Source organism: Erythrolamprus reginae, chromosome 8 (assembly GCF_031021105.1).
Source record: "Erythrolamprus reginae isolate rEryReg1 chromosome 8, rEryReg1.hap1, whole genome shotgun sequence".
NCBI classification, from domain to species: domain Eukaryota; kingdom Metazoa; phylum Chordata; class Lepidosauria; order Squamata; family Dipsadidae; genus Erythrolamprus; species Erythrolamprus reginae.
Window position 1 is genome coordinate 3,196,524 of NC_091957.1, and position 20,510 is coordinate 3,217,033.

The following is a 20,510-nucleotide window of genomic DNA, read 5'->3' on the forward strand; positions in this document are numbered from 1 at the left end:
AAATGAGGACCCGGATTGTGGGGGCAATAGCCTAGCTCTGTTAAAAAAAGTGCTATTGCTAACATGTTGTACGCCACCCTGAGCCTAAGGAGAAGGGCGGCATAAAAATTGAATAAATAAATATTTAACACAAACTTAACATAAGGCGGTAAGAAAATAGTAGATTTATGGACAAGATAACAATAACCAAGATAAATAAATAAATGAACGCCGAATATTCAACGCCAGATGAAGGAAACATTCTATATTAATTTTATGGAACGGATATAGATTTCATTGATAATAGTAATAGAGAATGTTTTTTTTTCTCCCCACAAAGTACAAAACATAATTATAAGTTAATATATTGTTCTTAAATATTTGCTGTGGTTAGGGTTTTTTTAAAATATGTGTATCTGTGTACTGTATTGTCGGTTTTTTGTTTGATATGTGTTTTTTTAATGAAGAAATTCAATAAAAACTATTAGATAGATAGATAGATAGATAGATAGATAGATAGATAGATAGATAGATAGATAGATAGATAGATAGATAGATAATAGACAGACAGAATAGATAGATAGATAGATAGATAGATAGATAGATAGATAGATAGATAGATAGATAATAGACAGACAGAATAGATAGATAGATAGATAGATAGATAGATAGATAGATAGATAGATAGATAGATAGATGATAGGTAGGTAGGTAGATAGATAGATAGATAGATAGATAGATAGATAGATAGATAGATAGATAGATAATAGACAGACAGACAGAATAGATAGATAGATAGATAGATAGATAGATAGATAGATAGATAGATAATAGACAGACAGAATAGATAGATAGATAGATAGATAGATAGATAGATAGATAATAGACAGACAGAATAGATAGATAGATAGATAGATAGATAAATAGACAGACAGAATAGATAGATAGATAGATAGATAGATAGATAGATAGATAGATAGATAGATAGATAGATAGATAGATAGATAGATAGATACCGGTAGATAGATATAGATAGACAGATACCTACCTACCTACCTACCTATCTATCACCTATCTATCATCTATGGTGTCTGTCTGTCTGTCTGTCTATCTATCTATCTATCTATCTATCTATCTATCTATCATATCTACCTACCTACCTACCTACCTGTCCATGGTATCTATCTACCTAAAGGCAAGTTCCAAATAACAGAAGGAAGAAAAAGGATCCAGAGTAGCCCATAGAAATAGAAATATTCACCTGGGATAGGTAGATAAATAATCCATACTGAAGAGGGGGAAATGGAGAAAGGAAACAAAGAGGAATATTTATGGCGCACGAACCGTTGATGAGCCCGTACTTCTGAGCCAGCAGGGCCGCCTGCAAACTTTTCCCAGATCCTGGAGGTCCACAAATTAGAATCCGGGGTGAGAAGGGAGTGTTCGAGTGAGGCGGCTGTCTAACGTGGGACAGAACTGTTTAAAAAAAAAAGGGAAGAAAGAAAGAGGCAGAAAATGATACTGGCAATGACGTAAAGGGAAAAAATTCCCATTTTTGAACACGGGGATGCAGTGTGACTCTCTGGCACCTACAGATGACGTCACGCTCAACGTATCTACACATGTACAGCTGTCACCTCATTTTCACAGGGTCATAAACAGAATGACAAATCATCCATTCTTTTCTGTTGACCTTTGCAAAAGATCCTACAATGGGCAAAGCCTTGTTAAAAACAGATAATTCTCACATTGATCTCATAGGCAATTTATTTGTTTGTTTGTTTGATTGATTGATTGATTGATAGAAACATAGAAGATTGATGGCAGAAAAAGACCTCAGGGTCTCTCTAGTCTGCCCTTATACTATTTTCTGTATTTTATCTTAGGATGGATCTGTGTTTATCCCAGGCATGTTTCAATTCAGTTACTGTGGATTTACCAACCACGTCTGCTGGAAGTTTGTTCCAAGGATCTACTACTCTTTCAGTGAAATAATATTTTCTCACGTTGCTTTTGATCTTTCCCCCAACTAACTTCAGATTGTGTCCCCTTGTCCTTGTGTTCACTTTCCTATTAAAAACACTTCCCTCCTGGACCTTATTTAACCCTTTAACATATTTAAATGTTTCGATCATGTCCCCCCTTTCCCTTCTGTCCTCCAGACTATACAGATTGAGTTCATGAAATTTTTCCTGATACCTTTTATGCTTAAGACCTTCCACCATTCTTGATTGATTGATTTCTAGGCCACCCTTCTCCTGAGACTCAGAATAAAATATAGAATAAAATATAGAATAGAATACCTGTATAAAATAGAATATAGAATAGAATAGAATATAGAATAAAATATAGAATATAGAATATAATATAATAAGAATATAATAAGCATAAGAATAGAATATAGAAGAGAATAGAATATAGAATAAAATATAGAATATAGAATATAATATAATAAGAATATAATAAGCATAAGAATAGAATATAGAAGAGAAGAGAATATAGAATATAGAATAGAATAGAATATAGAAACGTACAGTTCCTCTAACATCAGGGCCATATAAGAGCCGAGGTGGCACAGTGGTCAAAGTGCGGTACTGCAGGCTACGTCTTCTGACTGCCGGCTTGCCTGTAATTTGGCAGTTCGAATCTCACCAGGCTCAAGGTTGACTCAGCCTTCCGTCCTTCCGAGGTGGGTCAAATGAGGACCCAGATGGTTGTCTGAGTCGGTAGTTCCTTCACTGCAATATTGTTTACTGCTTGATTGTTTACTGCTGTATATTAATATTGGAGCTCACCTCTGCTTACCTGAGAGTTGATTTCTGAGGATACTTATCCAATACATATCAGGAATCTGTTCCCTATCCCTATCCCATTACATAAATTATCTCTCTAGAGCAGTGTTTCCCAACCTATTTTCCTTCCTTCCTTCCTTCCTTCCTTCCTTCCTTCCTTCCTTCCGAATGCTGGCTGGGGAATTCTGGGAGTTGAAGTCCAAATGTCTTCAAGTTGCCAAAGTTGGGGAACACTGCTCTAGAGCAGTGTTTTTCAACCAGTGTGCCGAGGCACACTAGCGTGCCGCGAGACATGGTCAGGTGTGCCGCGAAGAAGGAAGCTCAGGTTCCAATCTCGCAACTTTTTGCTGAGAGAGAGAGAGAGAAAGAAAGCAAGAGTGAGAGAGAAAGAAGGCAAGAGAGAGAGAGAGAAAATGAGAGGAAGGGGGAAAGAGCAAGAGAAATGAGCAAAAAAGGGAGGAAAAAAGAGAAATGAGAAAATGATTGAGGCAGAGAATGAGAGGAAAGAGAGAGAAACAAAAGAGAGAGAAGTGACTCTTGATTTAAAGCAGATTATAAAAAAGCACCCAAAGAATAAGAGAGAAAAAAATCTCAGCCCTCACTTAATTTTGGAAATGGTTCAAGGGTGTGTATACACACACATACACACACACACACAAGGGGGGGGGGAGGAGACAGGGATGGAAAAAGAGAGGAGAGTGTCTTAGAGTGTCATTTTGGTTGGTGGTGTGCCCCAGGATTTTGTAAATGTAAAAAATGTGCCGCGGCTCAAAAAAGGTTGAAAATCACTGCTCTAGAGGTTCCCAATTCTCTGTTTACACACTGCATCCCTTACTGGTGAAAGAAGCACACGAAAGCTTTCAAACTGACAGATCCTCTAAACCCTAGATGCTCCTAGTTTAAGAGCACAAGTTGAAGCCCAAGTAAACATCAGATAAACACACCCAGTTGATGTGTCTTCTCCCCAAGCTGGCATATCCAAGACACGGAGATATCAGGCTAACCATCCTGCTTACAAACGACGCTTAATTTGCAATAAATAATCAAGTTAATTAGGAGTAATGATCCCCTAGACTCCACTTCTAATTATTCTTTAAAAAAAAAACGAAGAGAAAGAATTTAGATGCCTCCACTGGAAAAAAAGAAAAGAAAGAAAAGAGGGAGGTTTGTTTATTTTTTATCATTCCAATTTTCAATTTCTCCCACTGCATTATTAATTAACGATAATTAATATTCAGGCTGCGCGCAGGCATTTGCAATCTGAGGCATGAATTGTTTATGAACGATGATGTGAACTTTTAAATTTAATTAAGTAATTTAGGGGTAATTAATTTGTAAACTCCAAATCATAAACTTCGGCTGGCTTGTTTACCTTAAAAAATAGAGGCCTTGAAATTAGCGAGAGGACTTTCTTTTCCCTTCCCGAAACACATAAAGACAGAGGGAAGTTGTGTAAAGAGGCTATCAGCGCCCGATGGCTGGGAATGGAGCAATTACAGTATTATTATTTTTTAAAAGGCTGACTTTACCGCAAGCGATTTCTCCCGTGTTTCCTACTGAAGAGCCGAAACGAAAGTAAACAAACCATGTTCAAAGCCAAGGCGACAGATCAAACCGAATTAATTAATCTATCTATCTATCTATCTATCTATCTATCTATCTATCTATCTATCTATCTATCTATCTATCTATCTATGTTGTCCAATACACAATAATACACAATGAAGGTTATAGAGCAGGGGTCCCCAAACTTTTTACACAGGGGGCCAGTTTATAAAAAAAACTATGAACAGATTCCTATGCACACTACACATACCTTATTTCTTTGTCTCTCTCACACTCTCTTCCTCTCTCTCTCTCTCTCTCTCTTGCTTTCTTTCTATCTCTCTTTCTCTCTCTTTCTCTTGCTTTCTTTCTGTCTCGCAGTACAGATATCGGGGGGAAGTTGGTTCCATAGAGCTGGGGCGGCCACAGAGAAGGCCCTCCCCCATGGTCCCGCCAACCTGCATTGCTTAGTCAAAAGGACCTGGAGGAGGCCAACTCTGTGAGCTCTTATTGGTCCCTGGGAGGTATGCGGCAGGAGACAGTCCCACATTGAGCAGGGGGTTGGACCTGATGACCTTGGAGGTCCCTTCCAACTCTCTGATTCTTTGATTCCGAGGACGATTCATCCGCGAAGGTGAGTCCCACCTGCCCCTACCTTGCCAGAAGGCATCTGCGCAGGGTTGGTCCGCGTTGATCATCTTGATGGATTTCCCAAAGGACTGGACTATTCCCGGGAAGTTCCGGTGATATTGAAGCAACCTCTGCGAGGTCTCCTTTTCGGATATGCCTTTCGGGGTCTTCAGACGCCAACGGACGCTGTCATCGGTGGGCCAGTCAAAAGTCGTGTGATAGACCTCTGGGATAAAGAACCAGGTATGAGTTAAAAAGTCTGAAAGGATATTTAACTGGCAAACCCATCTTATTCTTGGAGAACCTTTGGATGAGGAGGTCATGGGGCTTCCCCAAATATGCCCATGTCACACCAACACTCCGCAGTCTGCATTGGTTGCCGATCAGTTTCCGGTCACAATTCAAAGTGTTGGTTATGATCTATAAAGCCCTCCATGGCATCGGACCAGAATACATCCGGGTCCGCCTTCTGCCGCACGAATCCCAGCAACCAGTTAGGTCCCACAGAGTCGGTCTTCTTCGGGTCCCGTCAACTAAACAATGTCGTCTGGCAGGACCCGGGGAAAAGCCTTCTCTGTGGTGGCCCCGACCCTCTGGAACCAGCTCCCCCCGGATATCAGAATTGCCCCCACCCTCCTTGCCTTTCGTAAGCTCCTCAAAACCCACCTCTGTCGTCAGGCTTGGGGAAACTGAACTACCCTTTTCCCCCTAGGGCTATACAATTTATGCATGGTATGTTTGTGTGTATGTTTGGTTTTAATAAGGGTTTTTTAACTATTTTAAACATTAGATTTGTTACATGCTTTTTATTACTGTTGTTAGCCGCCCCGAGTCTACGGAGAGGGGCAGCATACAAATGAAAGAAAGAAAGAAAGAAAGAAAGAAAGAAAGAAAGAAAGAAAGAAAGAAAGAAAGAAAGAAAGAAAGAAAGAAATACCTCCAGTGATTTCATCCACTCTCTTTCCCAAATTCCGCTCGATCAGCACGATGTCAGGAGCATATAGCACCACTGAAAGAAATAATTGAGGGAAAGGTCACCGATGCAGGACTGAAAGTTAGGGTTCATTTGGGGGTTTTTTTTAAACCCCACACCCAGGGGTGAAATGTCTTTGCATAAGATTATATAATCTATAAATCAATCAATCAAATAAAATAAATACCAATATGTCGAGGAATGATGCCCCGCAATTGTAAGCACTTGGCAAATTCGCGACTGTCAGGAAATCCTTCCAGAATCCAACCCTGGAGGAGAAGAGAGTCAAAGTTTATTTCTCACACTATTATTATTATTATTTTATTATTATTGTTGTTGTTATTATTATTATTATTATTATTATTATTATTATTATGTCAGTACAACACAGTCAGAACGGTTGATCAGTGGAACAGAAGTTGTGAATGTTCCAACACTGGAAGTTTTTAAGCAGATGTTGGATAACCATCTGTCTGAAGTAGTGTAGGGTTTGCTGCCTAATCAGGGGGTTGGACTAGAAGACCTCCAAGGTCCCTTCCAACTCTGTTGTTGTTGTTGTTTCTTCTTCTTCTGCCTCTTCCTCTTCTTCTTCTTCTCCTCCTCCTACCTCATTATGATGATGATGATGATGATGATGATGATGATGATGTCAATACAACACAGCAAACGAGATCACTATGCTGGATTTAGTATTTCATCCCCAGTCAGGCGCTTCCCAAGTACCTAAGACTGCGTGATGTAGCGGCGAATTATGTGTGCGGATCCCAGTAAAGTGGCCTTTTGCAATTGACAGATGGAGATTTTGTCAATTCCGATGGTTTTCAAATGTCCGCTGAGATCCTTTGGCCCTGCGCCCAGCGTGCCAAGGACCACTGGGACCACTTTCACTGGCTTATGCCAGAGTCGTTGCAGCTCGATTCTTAGATCTTCGTATTTCACTAATTTCTCTAGCTGCTTCTCCTCAATTATTATTATTATTATTATTATTATTATTATTATTATTATTATTATATTTGTATGCCGCCCTTCTCCGAAGACTCGGGGCAGCATACAGGAAGTACCTGCAGAGAATGGATGCGAAATATGTAAGAGGACCAGGACCTGCTATCAGAGGAGGAGACAAGCTTAGGTTCTAATGAAGCCCCACAGATCAGGGGGTCTCCAACCCCGGCTACCTTGTGCACTTCAACTCCCATAATTGGTCAGCCCGCAAAGCCAAGCACTGACCCACTGGATGAGTCTGGGAAGAGTCTCTCTTAGCAGGAGATTCTCGGAGACCCCCAGAGGTTCCCTCTGCCCGAACAGGAGGCTAGCTGTCGACAACAGGAGGAGCCCCACCACTCAATGGTATTGGTGGGCAGGCAGATAGACAGGGACATGATAAATAACAGGGTAGGTAGGTAGGTACCGTGTTTTCCCCAAAATAAGACCCTGTCTTATATATACTGCTCAAAAAAATAAAGGGAACACTCAAAGAACCCATCCTAGATTTGAATGAATGAAATATCCTCATTGAATACTTTGTTCTGTACAAGGTTGAATGTGCACAACAGCAGATGACATTGATTGTCCATCAGTATTGCTTCCTAAGTGGACAGTTTGATTTTACAGAAGTTTGATTGACTTGGAGTTTTATTATGTTCTTTAAGTGTTCCCTTAATTTTTTTGAGCAGTGCATATATTTTTTAACCCTGAAATAAGCACTTGGCCTTATTGCCATGCGCTCAAAAGCCCGATTGGGCTTATTAATCTCAATGCTATTGCTATTATTATCAGGGCCTGCCTTATTTGGGGGGAAACCAGGTAGGTAGATTAAATAGACAGACAGAGAAAAAGACAGACAGTTGGCTTGATAGATGAAATGGATGGATGGATGGATGATAGATGAGCGCAAGAGTTTAACTTGGTAGGTATGTAGGTAGACACAGACTAGATGGATGGATGGATGGATGGACGGATAGACAGAAGATGAAATGGATGGATGATAGATGAAAACAAGAGGTTAGATGGGTAGGTAGGTAGACACAGAAAAGATAGATAGATAGATAGATAGATAGATAGATAGATAGATAGATAGACAGACAGACAGACAGACAGACAGACAGACAGACAGACAGACAAAGGTGGATAGATAGACAGGTAGGTAGGTAGATAGACAGACAGACAGACAGATACATAGATACATAGATACATAGATAGATAGGATAGCATAGGATAGCATAGCATAGGATAGCATAGGATAGCATAGGATAGGGAGAGAGACAGATAGATATATATAGAGAGAGAGACAGGCAGACAGACAGAGAGAGATTAGATACATAGACAGACAGACAAGATAGAGAAATAGATAGACAGACAGACAGACAGACAAAGGTGAATAGGTAGGTAGATAGATAGATAGATAGATAGATAGATAGATAGATAGATAGATAGATAGATAGAGATAGACAGACAGACAGACAGACAATGAAATGGATGGATGGATGGAGATGAGAGCAAGAGCTTAGGTAGGTAGGTAGAAACAGATTAGACAGAGAGAGAGAGAGATTAGGTAGGTAAACAGACACAGATGTAGATAGATAGGTAGATAGATAAATAGATGAATAGATAGACAGATAGGGAGAAAGTGAGGGAGAGAAACATCAGAGAGAAGGAAGGAAGGAAGGAAGGAAGGAAGGAAGGAAGGAAGGAAGGAAAGAAGGAAGGAAGGAAGGAAGGGACGGCGTGGAGGGAGTAGAAGGTAGCTTGGCAAACAAGTTGTCTATAATGAAGCCTATTTCAAAGTGCAGGGCTAATGCATTATAAATAAGCCCCTCTAGAACCGATATATGGGTCACTCTCCCCCACTCCCACCCCGCCAAGGTTTCTCCGTGCCGAGAGCCCGGCCTATCCCTAATTAGACTCCATTATCCACCGGCCTGACACTTCCCGCCTCCACCAAGGTGCCCTGCTCACTCGGCTTGGCGCGGGTTTATTGATATTCCGCTGGGCTCCCTCGGCCAAACCTCCTCCTCCTCCTCCCCCCCCCCCAGCGGCCCGGCTTCTGTTTTATCCCACATCAAAAGGGCTTGTATGCTCAGGGCACTCCTCACTCGTCCCCCTGTTCCCCCCCTCCCCGCCCACGGCTGGCTGGTTGCCTACCCGCCTGGCGCGGAGCCGGAGGTCTGAAAAACAGCTGCGAGCAGAAATGGTATCACAGGAGGGACCAATTCCAACAGATGTTGGAGAGGGGAGGGGGGAGAATGGAAGGAGGAGGAAGAGGAAGAGGAGGAAGAGAAGCAGGGGGGTCAAGAAAGAGCAAAATTCAGCCACACCCATGTTTCTCCAACACTCTGCAAACTGAATTGGTTTCTGGACACAATTCAAAGTGTGGGTAATGACCTCTAAAGCCCTGCATGGCATCCGGCCAGATTATTTGCGGGACCATCTTCTGCCGCATGAGTCCCAGCGACCGCTTAGATCGCACAGAGTTGGCCTTCACCAGGTCCCGTCAACTAGACAATGATGCTTGGCAGGACCTAGGGGAAGAGCCTTCTCTGTGGGGGGGCCCGGCCCTCTGGAATCCACTTCCCCCCGGAGATTCATACTGCCCCCACCCTCCTCACATTCCACAAGAGTCTTAAGACTCATTTATGCTGCCGGTTGATCGAATGGGAATGACCGTTTTTTATGGTTTTTTTAGATTTTATATTTAATTAATTGGATTTAAGATGTTGTACATTGTTCTATTATATGCTGTAAACCGCCCCAAGACTCATTTATCTCGCCAGGCTTGGGGCAATTAGGCCTTAGCTCCTGGCCAACGAATGTATGATCGAATGGGGTTGATTTTAATATTTGGGATTTTAGAAAGCTATTTAATTTTAACTTAATTGGATTAATGATATTGAAATTTGCTGTTTTTTATGTGTTTGTAAGCCGCCCCGAGTCTTTGGAGAGGGGCGGCATAGAAATTCAATAAATGATAGATAGATAGATAGATAGATAGATGATAGATAGATAGATAGATAGATAGATAGATAGATAGATGATAGATAGATAGATAGATAGATAGATAGATAGATAGATAGATACTAGATAGATAGATGGCTACTAGATAGATAGATAGATAGATAGATAGATAGATAGATAGATAGATAGATAGATAGATAGATACTAGATAGATAGATGGCTACTAGATAGATAGACAGACAGACAGACAGACAGTTAGAGAGAGAGAGAGAGAGGTAGGTAGATAGATATGTAGATAGATAGGTAGAGAGAGAGAGAGAGAGAGATAGGTAGGTAGGTAGGTAGGTAGATAGAGAGAGAGAGAGAGATGATGGATGGATGGATGGATGGATGGAAAGAGAGAAAGAGAGAGAGAGAGAGAGAGAGAAAGAGAGAAAGAGAGACTCACTTATGTCACCCCAGGACACTCTGTGACGGTCATTAAGTGTGAATCAATGGCTAGTGGTCCAAATTTTGATCAGGAGCTGCAACAGACCTTAAGTGCTCCTAAATCACTTTTCTCGGCGGCGGGGTGACTCCATCCCGTCACTAAATGAACCGCTGTATGTCGAGGACTGCCCGTGATAATAAATCCTGCATGGCCTGCTGTTTGAAAAAAGCAACTCCTGGTCTTTTGACAGCTTTTTCAAAACCAAGTTGGAGGCTTGGAGCTACCTGGTTTTCTTGGCGCCTGTCAATTCATCGCGCTGATCCGTGTGATGAATTACAACGCGCAAAGATGCCAAAACCTTAGGCCCACAGCTGCAGGACTTACTGACCGTGGCCCTTGTGCTGCAAGACACACTACACACTACACACACCCTATTGTGATCGCTAGGGATTCTAGCGGGCGTTCGCATTAGGGGGCAAACCAGCCCTCCGGGATCCGGCCGAGCCCCATCGATCAATACAAAGCAGCTCCTAGGAGGTGCAAGCGACAGCGTTAAAGCCCACAAGTGTCACAACAACGAAAGCCAACACAACAGGCAAGAGGTGGGACAGAAAGCCGGGCAATTAAAACCGGCCGAATGACACCGGGAGGAGAAATAAAAGGAAAAACGCGAAAGGAACAGCAGCCTGCAAGGCCCAGTTCACACCAATCTTTTGACAATTTTTCTTTCCGGCATGATATATATATATATACGCTGAGCCGCCTTCCAAGCCACGGGCCGTAATAAATCTGGCTGGAGGTTGTAGGGGAAGCAGGATTTCCTTCCCGCTTTTTAAGCAGCTTTGCTTTCTCTCCTTGGGTTGGACGTGAGAACATGGGCCCGGCTAGTCATTGTGACAGCGAGTCTCGGGATCTACAGTGGTACCTCTACCTAAGAACGCCTCTGCTTACGAACTTTTCTAGATAAGAACCGGGTGTCCAAGATTTTTTTGCCTCTTCTCAAGAACCATTTTCCATTTACAAAACCGAGCCTCCAAAACTGTAACCGGAAAAGGCGGGGAGAAGCCTCTGTGGGGCCTCTCTAGGAATCTCCTAAAAGAAAAAAGGGCCGGAAAAGGCAGGGAGAAGTCTCCGTGGGGCCTCTCTAGGTATCTCCTGGGAGGAAACATGGCTGGAAAAGGTGGGGAGAAGCCTCCGTGGGGCCTCTCTAGGTATTTCCTGGGAGGAAACATGGCCTGAAAAGGCAGGGAGAAGCCTCCGTGGGACCTCTCTAGGTATTTCCTGGGAGGAAACATAGCCGGAAAAGGTGGGGAGAAGCCTCCGTGGGGCCTCTCTAGGAATCTCCTAAAAAAAAAAGGGCTGGAAAAGGTGGGGAGAAGCCTCCGTGGGGCCTCTCTAGGTATCTCCTGGGAGGAAACATGGCTGGAAAAGGTGGGGAGAAGCCTCCGTGGGGCCTCTCTAGGTATCTCCTGGGAGGAAACATGGCCTGAAAAGGCGGGGAGAAGCCTCCGTGGGGTCTCTCAAGGTATTTCCTGGGAGGAAAGATGGCCGGAAAAGGTGGGGAGAAGCCTCCGCGGGACCTCTCTAGGTATTTCCTGGGAGGAAACATGGCCGGAAAAGGTGGGGAGAAGCGTCCGTGGGGCCTCTCTAGAAATCTCCTGGGAAGAAAAAGGGCAGGAAAAGGTGGGGAGAAGCCTCCGTGAGGCCTCTCTAGGTATCTCCTGGGAGGAAAAAGGGCAGGAAAAGGTGGGGAGAAGCCTCCGTGGGGCCTCTCTAGGAATCTCCTGGGAGGAAACATGTCCGGAAAAGGTGGGGAGAAGCCTCCGTGGGGCCTCTCTAGGAATCTCCTGGGAGGAAACATGGCCGGAAAAGGTGGGGAGAAGCCTCCGTGGGGCCTCTCTAGGAATTTTAATTAATGCCCCAAGAAACTGTGAGTGCTCCATCACTGGAGATCTTTGGACAGCCATTTATCCAGAAGGGTGGAGCAGGGGTTGGACTAGAAGACCTCCAAGGTCCCTTTCATAAGAACATAAGAAGAGCCATGCTGAAAAGAGCCAAAGCCCATCGGGTCCAGCATTCTGTGGCCCACCACTTGCCCAGGAGAAGGAGAAGGCAAGATCCCTCCCTTTCAGGATAGTTCTCCTTGGTTCTCGGTTGCTTCTCTCCTTGGTTAGTTTCCATCCGTTGTTTCTTCTCCAGGTGCTTTGGAGAATACGTTGGCCCTTCTTCTTTGTGGCAACCCCTTGAGATATGGGAAGGCTGGTGTCAGGTCACCCTTACGTTCAAATCTTCCCAAGCGGCGGGTCATACGTACGCTGCAGAGACAGTCCTCCAGCTTCACCCGTTCCTCAATCAGCTGGGCCCACAAATCCTCAGAAACGTCCTAAGTCATTGTTAAAAGACAGAGAAGGGACAGGTGAGCTAAAGAGAATTAGACCCGGAGTCCAATGGAATCAAGAAATATCTCAATTGATATAAAACAAGAGCAAGCCCCCTTTCTTGTAGCACTGATGAGGTTATCAAGTTGGGTGATGAAACGTCTGTAAGAAAATAACTCTAAATAAATGAGTTCAGAGAGCACCAAGGAACCTACAGTCCTCCTTCTCCTCTTCCACCTCCTCCCTTTCTCCTCCTCCTCCTCCTCCTCCTCTTCCTCCTCCTCCCTTTCTCCTCCTCCTCCTCTTCTCTTCCTCCATCTCCTCCCTTTCTCCTCCTCCTCCTCTTCTCTTCCTCCATCTCCTCCTCTTCTCCTCCTCCTCCTCTTCTCTTCCTCCATCTCCTCCCTTTCTCCTCCTCCTCCTCTTCTCTTCCTCCATCTCCTCCTCTTCTCCTCCTCCTCCTCTTCTCTTCCTCCTCCTCCTCTTCCTCCTCCTCTCCTCCTCCTCCTCTCCTCCCCCCTCCTCTACCTCTCCTCTTCCTCCTCCTCCTCCTCCTCTTCCTCTCCACAAACCGCACTCCCTTCTAGCCCTGATGACATCATCTAGTTGGATACAGTAGCTCAGGAAACAGGGAGAAAATCACACTCACAAGCACTGATGATGTTCCCTAGTCGGGTGATGAAACGTCTGCAAGCAGACAACCCACTCTCTACTATAAGAAACCAAAGCCATGCAAGGGTGTTTCTCCTTATATAGGTTACAGCCAATCAGGTTTATTTATTTTATTTATTTATTCATTGGATTTCTATGGCGCCCCTCTCCGTGGACTCAGGGCAGCTCACAGCCAACAAAGAAGACATAATAAAACAATTTGATCCAATTAATAATAGTTTAAAAACTTTAAAATCCTTAAAAATTAAAACATTCGATTATCATTCACTCAAATCAATAATTTATTCTAAACACATTCGTTGGTCGGGGGGGGGGAGATCTAATGACCCCAGGCCTGGTGGCAAGGATGAGTCTTCAAACTTTTTCGGAAAGCAAGGAGGGTGGGGGCAACACGAATCTCTGGGGGGAGTTGGTTCCAGAGGGCCTGGGGCCACCACAGAGAAGGCTCTTCCCCTAGGCCCCAGCAGTCGACATTGTCTGGTTGACGGGACCCTGAGAAGGCCAACTCTGTGGGACCTCACCGGGCACTGGGATTCGTGCGGCAGAAGGCGGTCTCGGAGATAATCTGGTCCTATGCCATGTAGGGCTTTATCGGTCATAACCAACACTTTGAACTGAATACGGAAACCGATCGGCAGCCAGTGCAGTCCGCGGAGTGATGGTGATATATGGACATGCCTCAGAAGGCCCAATACCGCTCCTGCGGCTGCAATTTGGACGATCAGAAGTTTCCGAACACTTTTCAAAGGTAGCCCCATGCAGAGAGCATTGCGGTAGTTGAACCTCGAGGTGTTAAGGGCACCAGGTTGCAGCACAATTAGCAAACCCAAAAATAATGAGCCGGGGTGGCGCAGCAGGTAGAGTGCTGTACTGCAGGCCACTGAAGCTGGCTGTAGATCTGAAGGTCAGTGGTTCAAATCTCATCACCGGCTCAAGGTTGACTCAGCCTTCCATCCTTCCGAGGTGGGTCAAATGAGGACCCGGATTGTGGGGGCAATAGGCTGATTCTCTGTTTAAAAAGTGCTATTGCTAACATGTTGTAAGCTGCCCTGAGCCTAAGGAGAAGGGCGGCATAAAAATTGAATAAATAAATAAATAAACCCATGATTCCATGCTGATTATGGCTTACATTAGCCCTTCCCATGGTTACAAACCATTTACTTGCATGGTAATATTACTTCCAAAAATAAACTTATTTCTGACCACCCATCTACGTTAAAGCATTTCCAACAGGCAACTGAAGGATTCGGCTGACCAGCCTAAGGCTATTGGCAGAGAACGTTTCTCCCATCCGTTGGGTGAAATAAACCAGACCTCCAGGTTTCCTTCGGAGCTGTGCTAAATTATGAGTATGTGCCCACCTCCAACTGTTTTACTTTAGCCACAAATACAGCATCTCAGCAGCCTCACCCTTAATCCATTTCCCCCGATTTCTTTCAACCCCTTTCTTGTTTATTTCTCACACCCGACGCTCCTTTTAAACAATATCCACAGGTTTCCGAGCCGGGTTGGCTCAGTGTTTAGAGCGCAGCACTGCAGGCTACTTCAGCTAACTGCTAGCTGTAGTTCAGCGGTTCAAATCTCACCACCGGCTCAAGGTTGACTCAGCCTTCCGTCCTTCCAAAGTGGGTCAAATGAGGACCCGGATTGTTGGGGGCAAGAGGCCGATTCTGTCAACCGCTTAGAGAGGGCTGCGAAAGCACTACGAAGCGGTATATAAGTCCAAGGGCTATTGCTAATCGCAGCATCACAAAAACACGGAAGTCCGGAGGTGGGGTTTCGAGGACGTCCGTGTTTTTGTGATGCTGCAATTTCGCTGAGGCTCCCCTCGCTGGGAAACCCCACCTCCGGACTTCCGTTGCCAGAGAAGCACCCGTTTTTGTGCTGCTGGGATTCCCCTGCTGGGATTCCCCTGCAGCATCGCAAAAACATGGAAGTCCGGAGGTGGGGTTTCCCATGGAGGGGAGCCTCAGGGGAATCCCAGCAGCGCAAAAAAGGGCGCTTCGGCTGGCAAAAGGGGTGAGTTTTGGGCTTGCATGCATTAATCGCTTTTCCATTGATTCCTATGGGAAACATTGTTTTGTCTTACAAACTTTTCACCTTACAAACCTCGTCCTGGAACCAATTAAGTTCGTATAGAATTAAGTTCTATAGAATCTAGGCATCTAAGGCCTAGATAGATACAAAACACTCTTATTAGAGTACTAAACTTCCGACCTTTTGGACAGCGGACCTTGCCAGAAAAGCAAAAATGTACAAAAACATATTTACATCCTGTATCAGCGGATGAAGAAATCCTATTTTTTAGGCCAAGAAACATTCATAAAGGCAGAGAAACAACTTGATGGATTAATCTAGAGAGTTCCGAGGAACTATGATGAAATTGGATGCAAGACAAACCCATGTATGGACAGGAAGAAGGGGGTGTAAACCAGACATGGAATTCTATATAAGATGATTCTTGAAGTTAGGTACTTTACCTTTTGAGGTTCACGGGTATTTTTCCCGTGACTTCTTTTGGTCCCTGTATGATACTGTATTATCATGCTGGCATCTTTAAGATCTTTATGTTATGATTGATATATGCTATGTTTGATATATGTTTCTATGATATATATATATATATCATGTGGTTAATAAAGTTTTTTAGCTTTTATTCTCTTGGTCTGGGGAATTTTTCTTACACCTTACAAACCTCGTCCTGGAACCAATTAAGTTCGTAAGACGAGGTATCACTGTATTTGGACTCCAACTCCCAGAATACCCCAGCCAGCGAATGCTGTCTGGGGAATTCTGGGAGTTGAAGTCCAGATTTCTTCAACTTGCCAGGGTTGGGAAACACTGGACTAAATGACCCAATTAGGCCTTTCTACGGGTCCCCGGCGACTCAAAAGAAGCCAACTCGAAAGCAGGCACAGTTAGAGCCGAAGAAGGGGAAAAAGAAAACAACTTCACTGCGCCGTTTCTTGGAAGTCTGAGAATCCCGCCGGGCGGGCGTGTCAAAAGCTTCCCGCAGCCTCTCGCGGCTGGAGACATTCCTTGGCAGCTTTGAGGCTGTCACTTTACAAAGGTGCCACATGCTGCTCTTAGAAACCGCCAGACTCTCCCGGCCTGCTTTGATGTGTCATTTCAAGAGAGCTTGCCGGGGTCTGCCCAGCGAAGGCTGGTGGAATCCAATTTTAAGCCCCCACTTTCTTCTCCTCTGCTCTCCTCCCCATTCCTTCTCCGCTCCATCCTCTCCTCCACTTGCTGGACTCCAGGACCAGCGTTGGACAGGGGACGAGAAGGAGCAACTAAGCAGGGGATGGTGGTTGAGGGAGGGGAGCCAGTTCTCTGGCTAGCTGACTTCAGCAGGAATAGGATAGGACAGGATAGGATAGGACAGAATAGAATATAGGAAAGAATAGAGTAGAGTAGAATAGAGTGGAGTGGAGTGGAGAGGAGAGGAGGGAAGGGAAGAGAAGGAACTTAGCTAGAAGGAAGGAAAGAAAAAGGAAGGAAAGGGGAGAGGAGAAGAGGAGAAGACAAGAGAAGACAAGGAATTAACTTAGCCAGGAAGGAAAGGAAGAAAAAGGAAAGGAAGAGGAGAGAGAAGAGAAGAGAAGGAATGAACTTAGCCAAGAAGAAAAGAAAGAAAAAGGGAGGGAAGAGGAGAGGGAAGAGAAGAGACGAGAAGGAATGAACTTAGCCAGGAAGGAAAGAAAGAAAAAGGGAGGGAAGAGGAGAGGGAAGAGAAGAGGAGAGGGAAGAGAAGAGAAGGAATTTAGCTAGGAAGGAAGGAAAGAAAAAGGAAGGGGAGAAGAGAGGGGAGAAGAGAAGGAATGAACTTAGCCAGGAAGGAAAGAAAGAAACAGGAAGGGAAGAGGAGAGGGAAGAGAAGAGAAGAGAAGGAGAAGGAGAATACTTCTTTGGAACCACCAAGCTGCCTTCCATGGAGGACCTGTACACTGTACGAGTCAGAAAGAGAGCTGTGAAAATATTTACAGACCCCTCGCATCCTGGACAAACTGTTTCAACTCCTACCCTCAAACCGTCGCTATAGAGCACTGCACACCAAGACAACTAGACACAGGAATAGTTTTTTCCCAAATGCCATCACTTTGCTAAACAAATTATTCCCTCACCACTGTCAAACTATTTTCTAAGTCTGCACCACTATTACTACTAGTTTTCTTCTCATCGTTCCTATCACCCATTTCCTCCCACTTATGACTGTAACTTGTTTTTATTTATTATTTATTTATTATTTAGATTTGTAAGCCGCCCCTCTCTGAAGACTTGTTGCTTGTATCCTTAAGATTTTTATTAATATTGGTTGTTTCCTGATCGCTTATTTGACCCCTATGACAATCATTAAATGTTGTACCTCATGATTCTTGACAATTTATTTTATGTTCACTGAGAGCATCTGAACCAAAGACAAATTCCTTGTGTGTCCAATCACACTTGGCCAATAAAGAATCCTATTCTATTTTCGATTCGATTCTATTCCATTCTATGCCATTCCATCCTATCCTCTCTTCTCTTCTCTACTCTATTCTATTCTTTCCTATATTCTATTCCATTCCATTCCATCCTCTCTTCTCTTCTCTACTCTATTCTTTCCTATTCTCTATTCTATTCTATTTTCAATTCTATTCTATTCCATTCCATTCCATCCTCTCTTCTCTACTCTATTCTTTCCTATATTCTATTCCATTCTATTCAACTCCATTCCATCCTCTCTTCTCTTCTCTACTCTGTTCTATTCTTTCCTATATTCTATTCCATTCCATTCCATCCTCTCTTCTCTTCTCTACTCTATTCTTTCCTATTCTCTATTCTATTCTATTTTCAATTCTATTCTATTCCATTCCATCCTCTCTTCTCTACTCTATTCTTTCCTATATTCTATTCCATTCTATTCAACTCCATTCCATCCTCTCTTCTCTACTCTGTTCTTTCCTATTCTCTATTCTATTCTATTTTCAATTCTATTCTATTCCATTCCATTCCATCCTGTCTTCTCTACTCTATTTTTTCCTATATTCTATTCCATTCTATTCAACTCCATTCCATCCTCTCTTCTCTTCTCTACTCTATTCTTTCCTATTCTCTATTCTATTCTATTTTCAATTCTATTCTATTCCATTCCATTCCATCCTCTCTTCTCTACTCTATTCTTTCCTATATTCTATTCCATTCTATTCAACTCCATTCCATCCTCTCTTCTCTTCTCTACTCTATTCTTTCCTATTCTCTATTCTATTCTATTCTATTTTCAATTCTATTCTATTCCATTCCATTCCATCCTCTCTTCTCTACTCTATTCTTTCCTATATTCTATTCCATTCCATTCAACTCCATTCCGTCCTCTCTTTTCTTCTCTTCTCTATTCTTTCCTATTCTCTATTCAATTCTATTTTATTCTATTCTACCATAGCTCTACCCTATCAATATGTCTTTCTCAACCAAAGTACAAGTTCAGCACCTCGGATAGCACCAACGGGGGGGAGCGAGCGAGAGTCTGTTCTTCACTCACCATATGGTTCGAAAGTTGGATTTTTCTGGGCTTTTTGATTCCGATTCCTTTGAAGGGCCTCGAGAGTTGTGGAGGGGAAACCAGCTCTCCACAGATGCCAGCTGAGCCGGAGAGAGAGGCCTGAGCCACGCCGCCGTGTCAATTTCATTAGCCGTCGTCCCCCCTTGCCCTGCCATGTCTGATTTTTGCCAGGTCTCCCTGCCTTTCATGTCCTACCCTGTAATAATCAGGGAAACCCTATAGGGTACCCTTGAAAGCACTGCTGATTAGCCTGAAATATGCTAATAATGAGAGTAATTAAGCCAAAGGGGATTTTTTTTCCTCCCCTTTCCCTGCTCACAAACACATGTGTGTGTGTGTGTGTGTGTGTGTGTGTGTGAGAGAGAGAGAGAGAGAGAGAGAGAGAGAGAGAGGGAGAGACTGTGTATCCTCCAAATCAATTGAGGTTTTATTATGAATGGAACAAAAAATCCGTCTTTGGCCTCCAGGAAAAAGAAAGGCTCTGGGTTGTCTTCTTCAATTCAAAGTGTTGGTTATGACCTATAAAGCCCTTCATGGCACTGGACCAGATTATCTCAGGGACCGCCTTCTGCTGCACGAATCCCAGCGACCAGTTAGGTCACACAGAATTGGCCTTCTCCGGGTCCCGTCAACCAAACTATATCGCTTGGTGGGACCCAGGGGAAGAGCCTTCTCTGTGGCGGCCCTGGCCCTCTGGAACCAACTCCCCCCAGAGATTAGAATTGCCCCCACCCTCCTCGCCTTTTGTAAGCTCCTTAAAACCCACCTCTGCCGCCAGTCATGGGGGAACTGAGATACTCTTTCCCCCCTAGGCCTTTACAATTTATGCATGGTATGTCTGTATGTATGATTGGTTTTTATATAATGGGTTTTTAACTGCTTTTAGTATTGGATTATTGTCATATACTGTTTTTGTCAGTGTTGTTAGCCGCCCCGAGTCCACGGAGAGGGGTGGCATACAGATCCAATTAATAATAATAAATAAATCCTCAGGTTTCCATCCTTATTATTTTGTCCTCTCAGGCCTTGTAAATTTCATATTTCCTTCCAAAACGAATCTTCAGTGCCTTCTCTCTTGAATTATCATTGCTAATTTGAGGATTAAAATAGGGCAGAAGGTCTGAAAATTCAGGCCAGGATTACAACAGGAGAATGTCTGAATGAAGAAATGGAAACTAACCAGAATGGAGGGCAAAGACTAAACAATGTCATCTGGCGGGACCCAGGGGAAGAGCCTTCTCTGTGGCGGCCCCGACCCTCTGGAACCAGCTCCCCCCAGAGAGTAGAATTGCCCCCACCCTCCTCACCTTTCGTAAGCTCCTTAAAGCCCACCTCTGTCGTCAGGCATGGGGGAATTGAGATATTCCTTCCCCCTAGGCCTATACAATTTATGCATGGTATGTTTGTGTGTATGTTTGGTTCTTTAATAAGGGTTTTTAGCTATTTTAAATATTAGATTTGTCATACGCTGTTTTATTATTGTTGTTAGCCGCCCCGAGTCTACGGAGAGGGGCGGCATACAAATCTAATCAATAAATAAATAGATAAATAAAACATTTCTGGCTTCACACAACGAAGCAACAGTTGAGTTGGGGGTTATGTGATTGTGGGAAACTGG

The 20,510-nt window shown here is 43.8% G+C and overlaps 1 protein-coding gene across 1 annotated transcript in view; it reads right to left on the reverse strand.

The window, feature by feature from the left end:
- AK8 (adenylate kinase 8) overlaps positions 1-20,510 on the reverse strand; it is a 71,037-nt gene that overhangs the window by 33,306 nt on the left and 17,221 nt on the right. Inside the window, 5 exon segments of the mRNA XM_070758682.1 lie at positions 1,324-1,455; positions 4,972-5,172; positions 5,884-5,955; positions 6,107-6,188; positions 12,615-12,683. Coding sequence (XP_070614783.1) covers positions 1,324-1,455; positions 4,972-5,172; positions 5,884-5,955; positions 6,107-6,188; positions 12,615-12,683 — 556 coding nt within the window.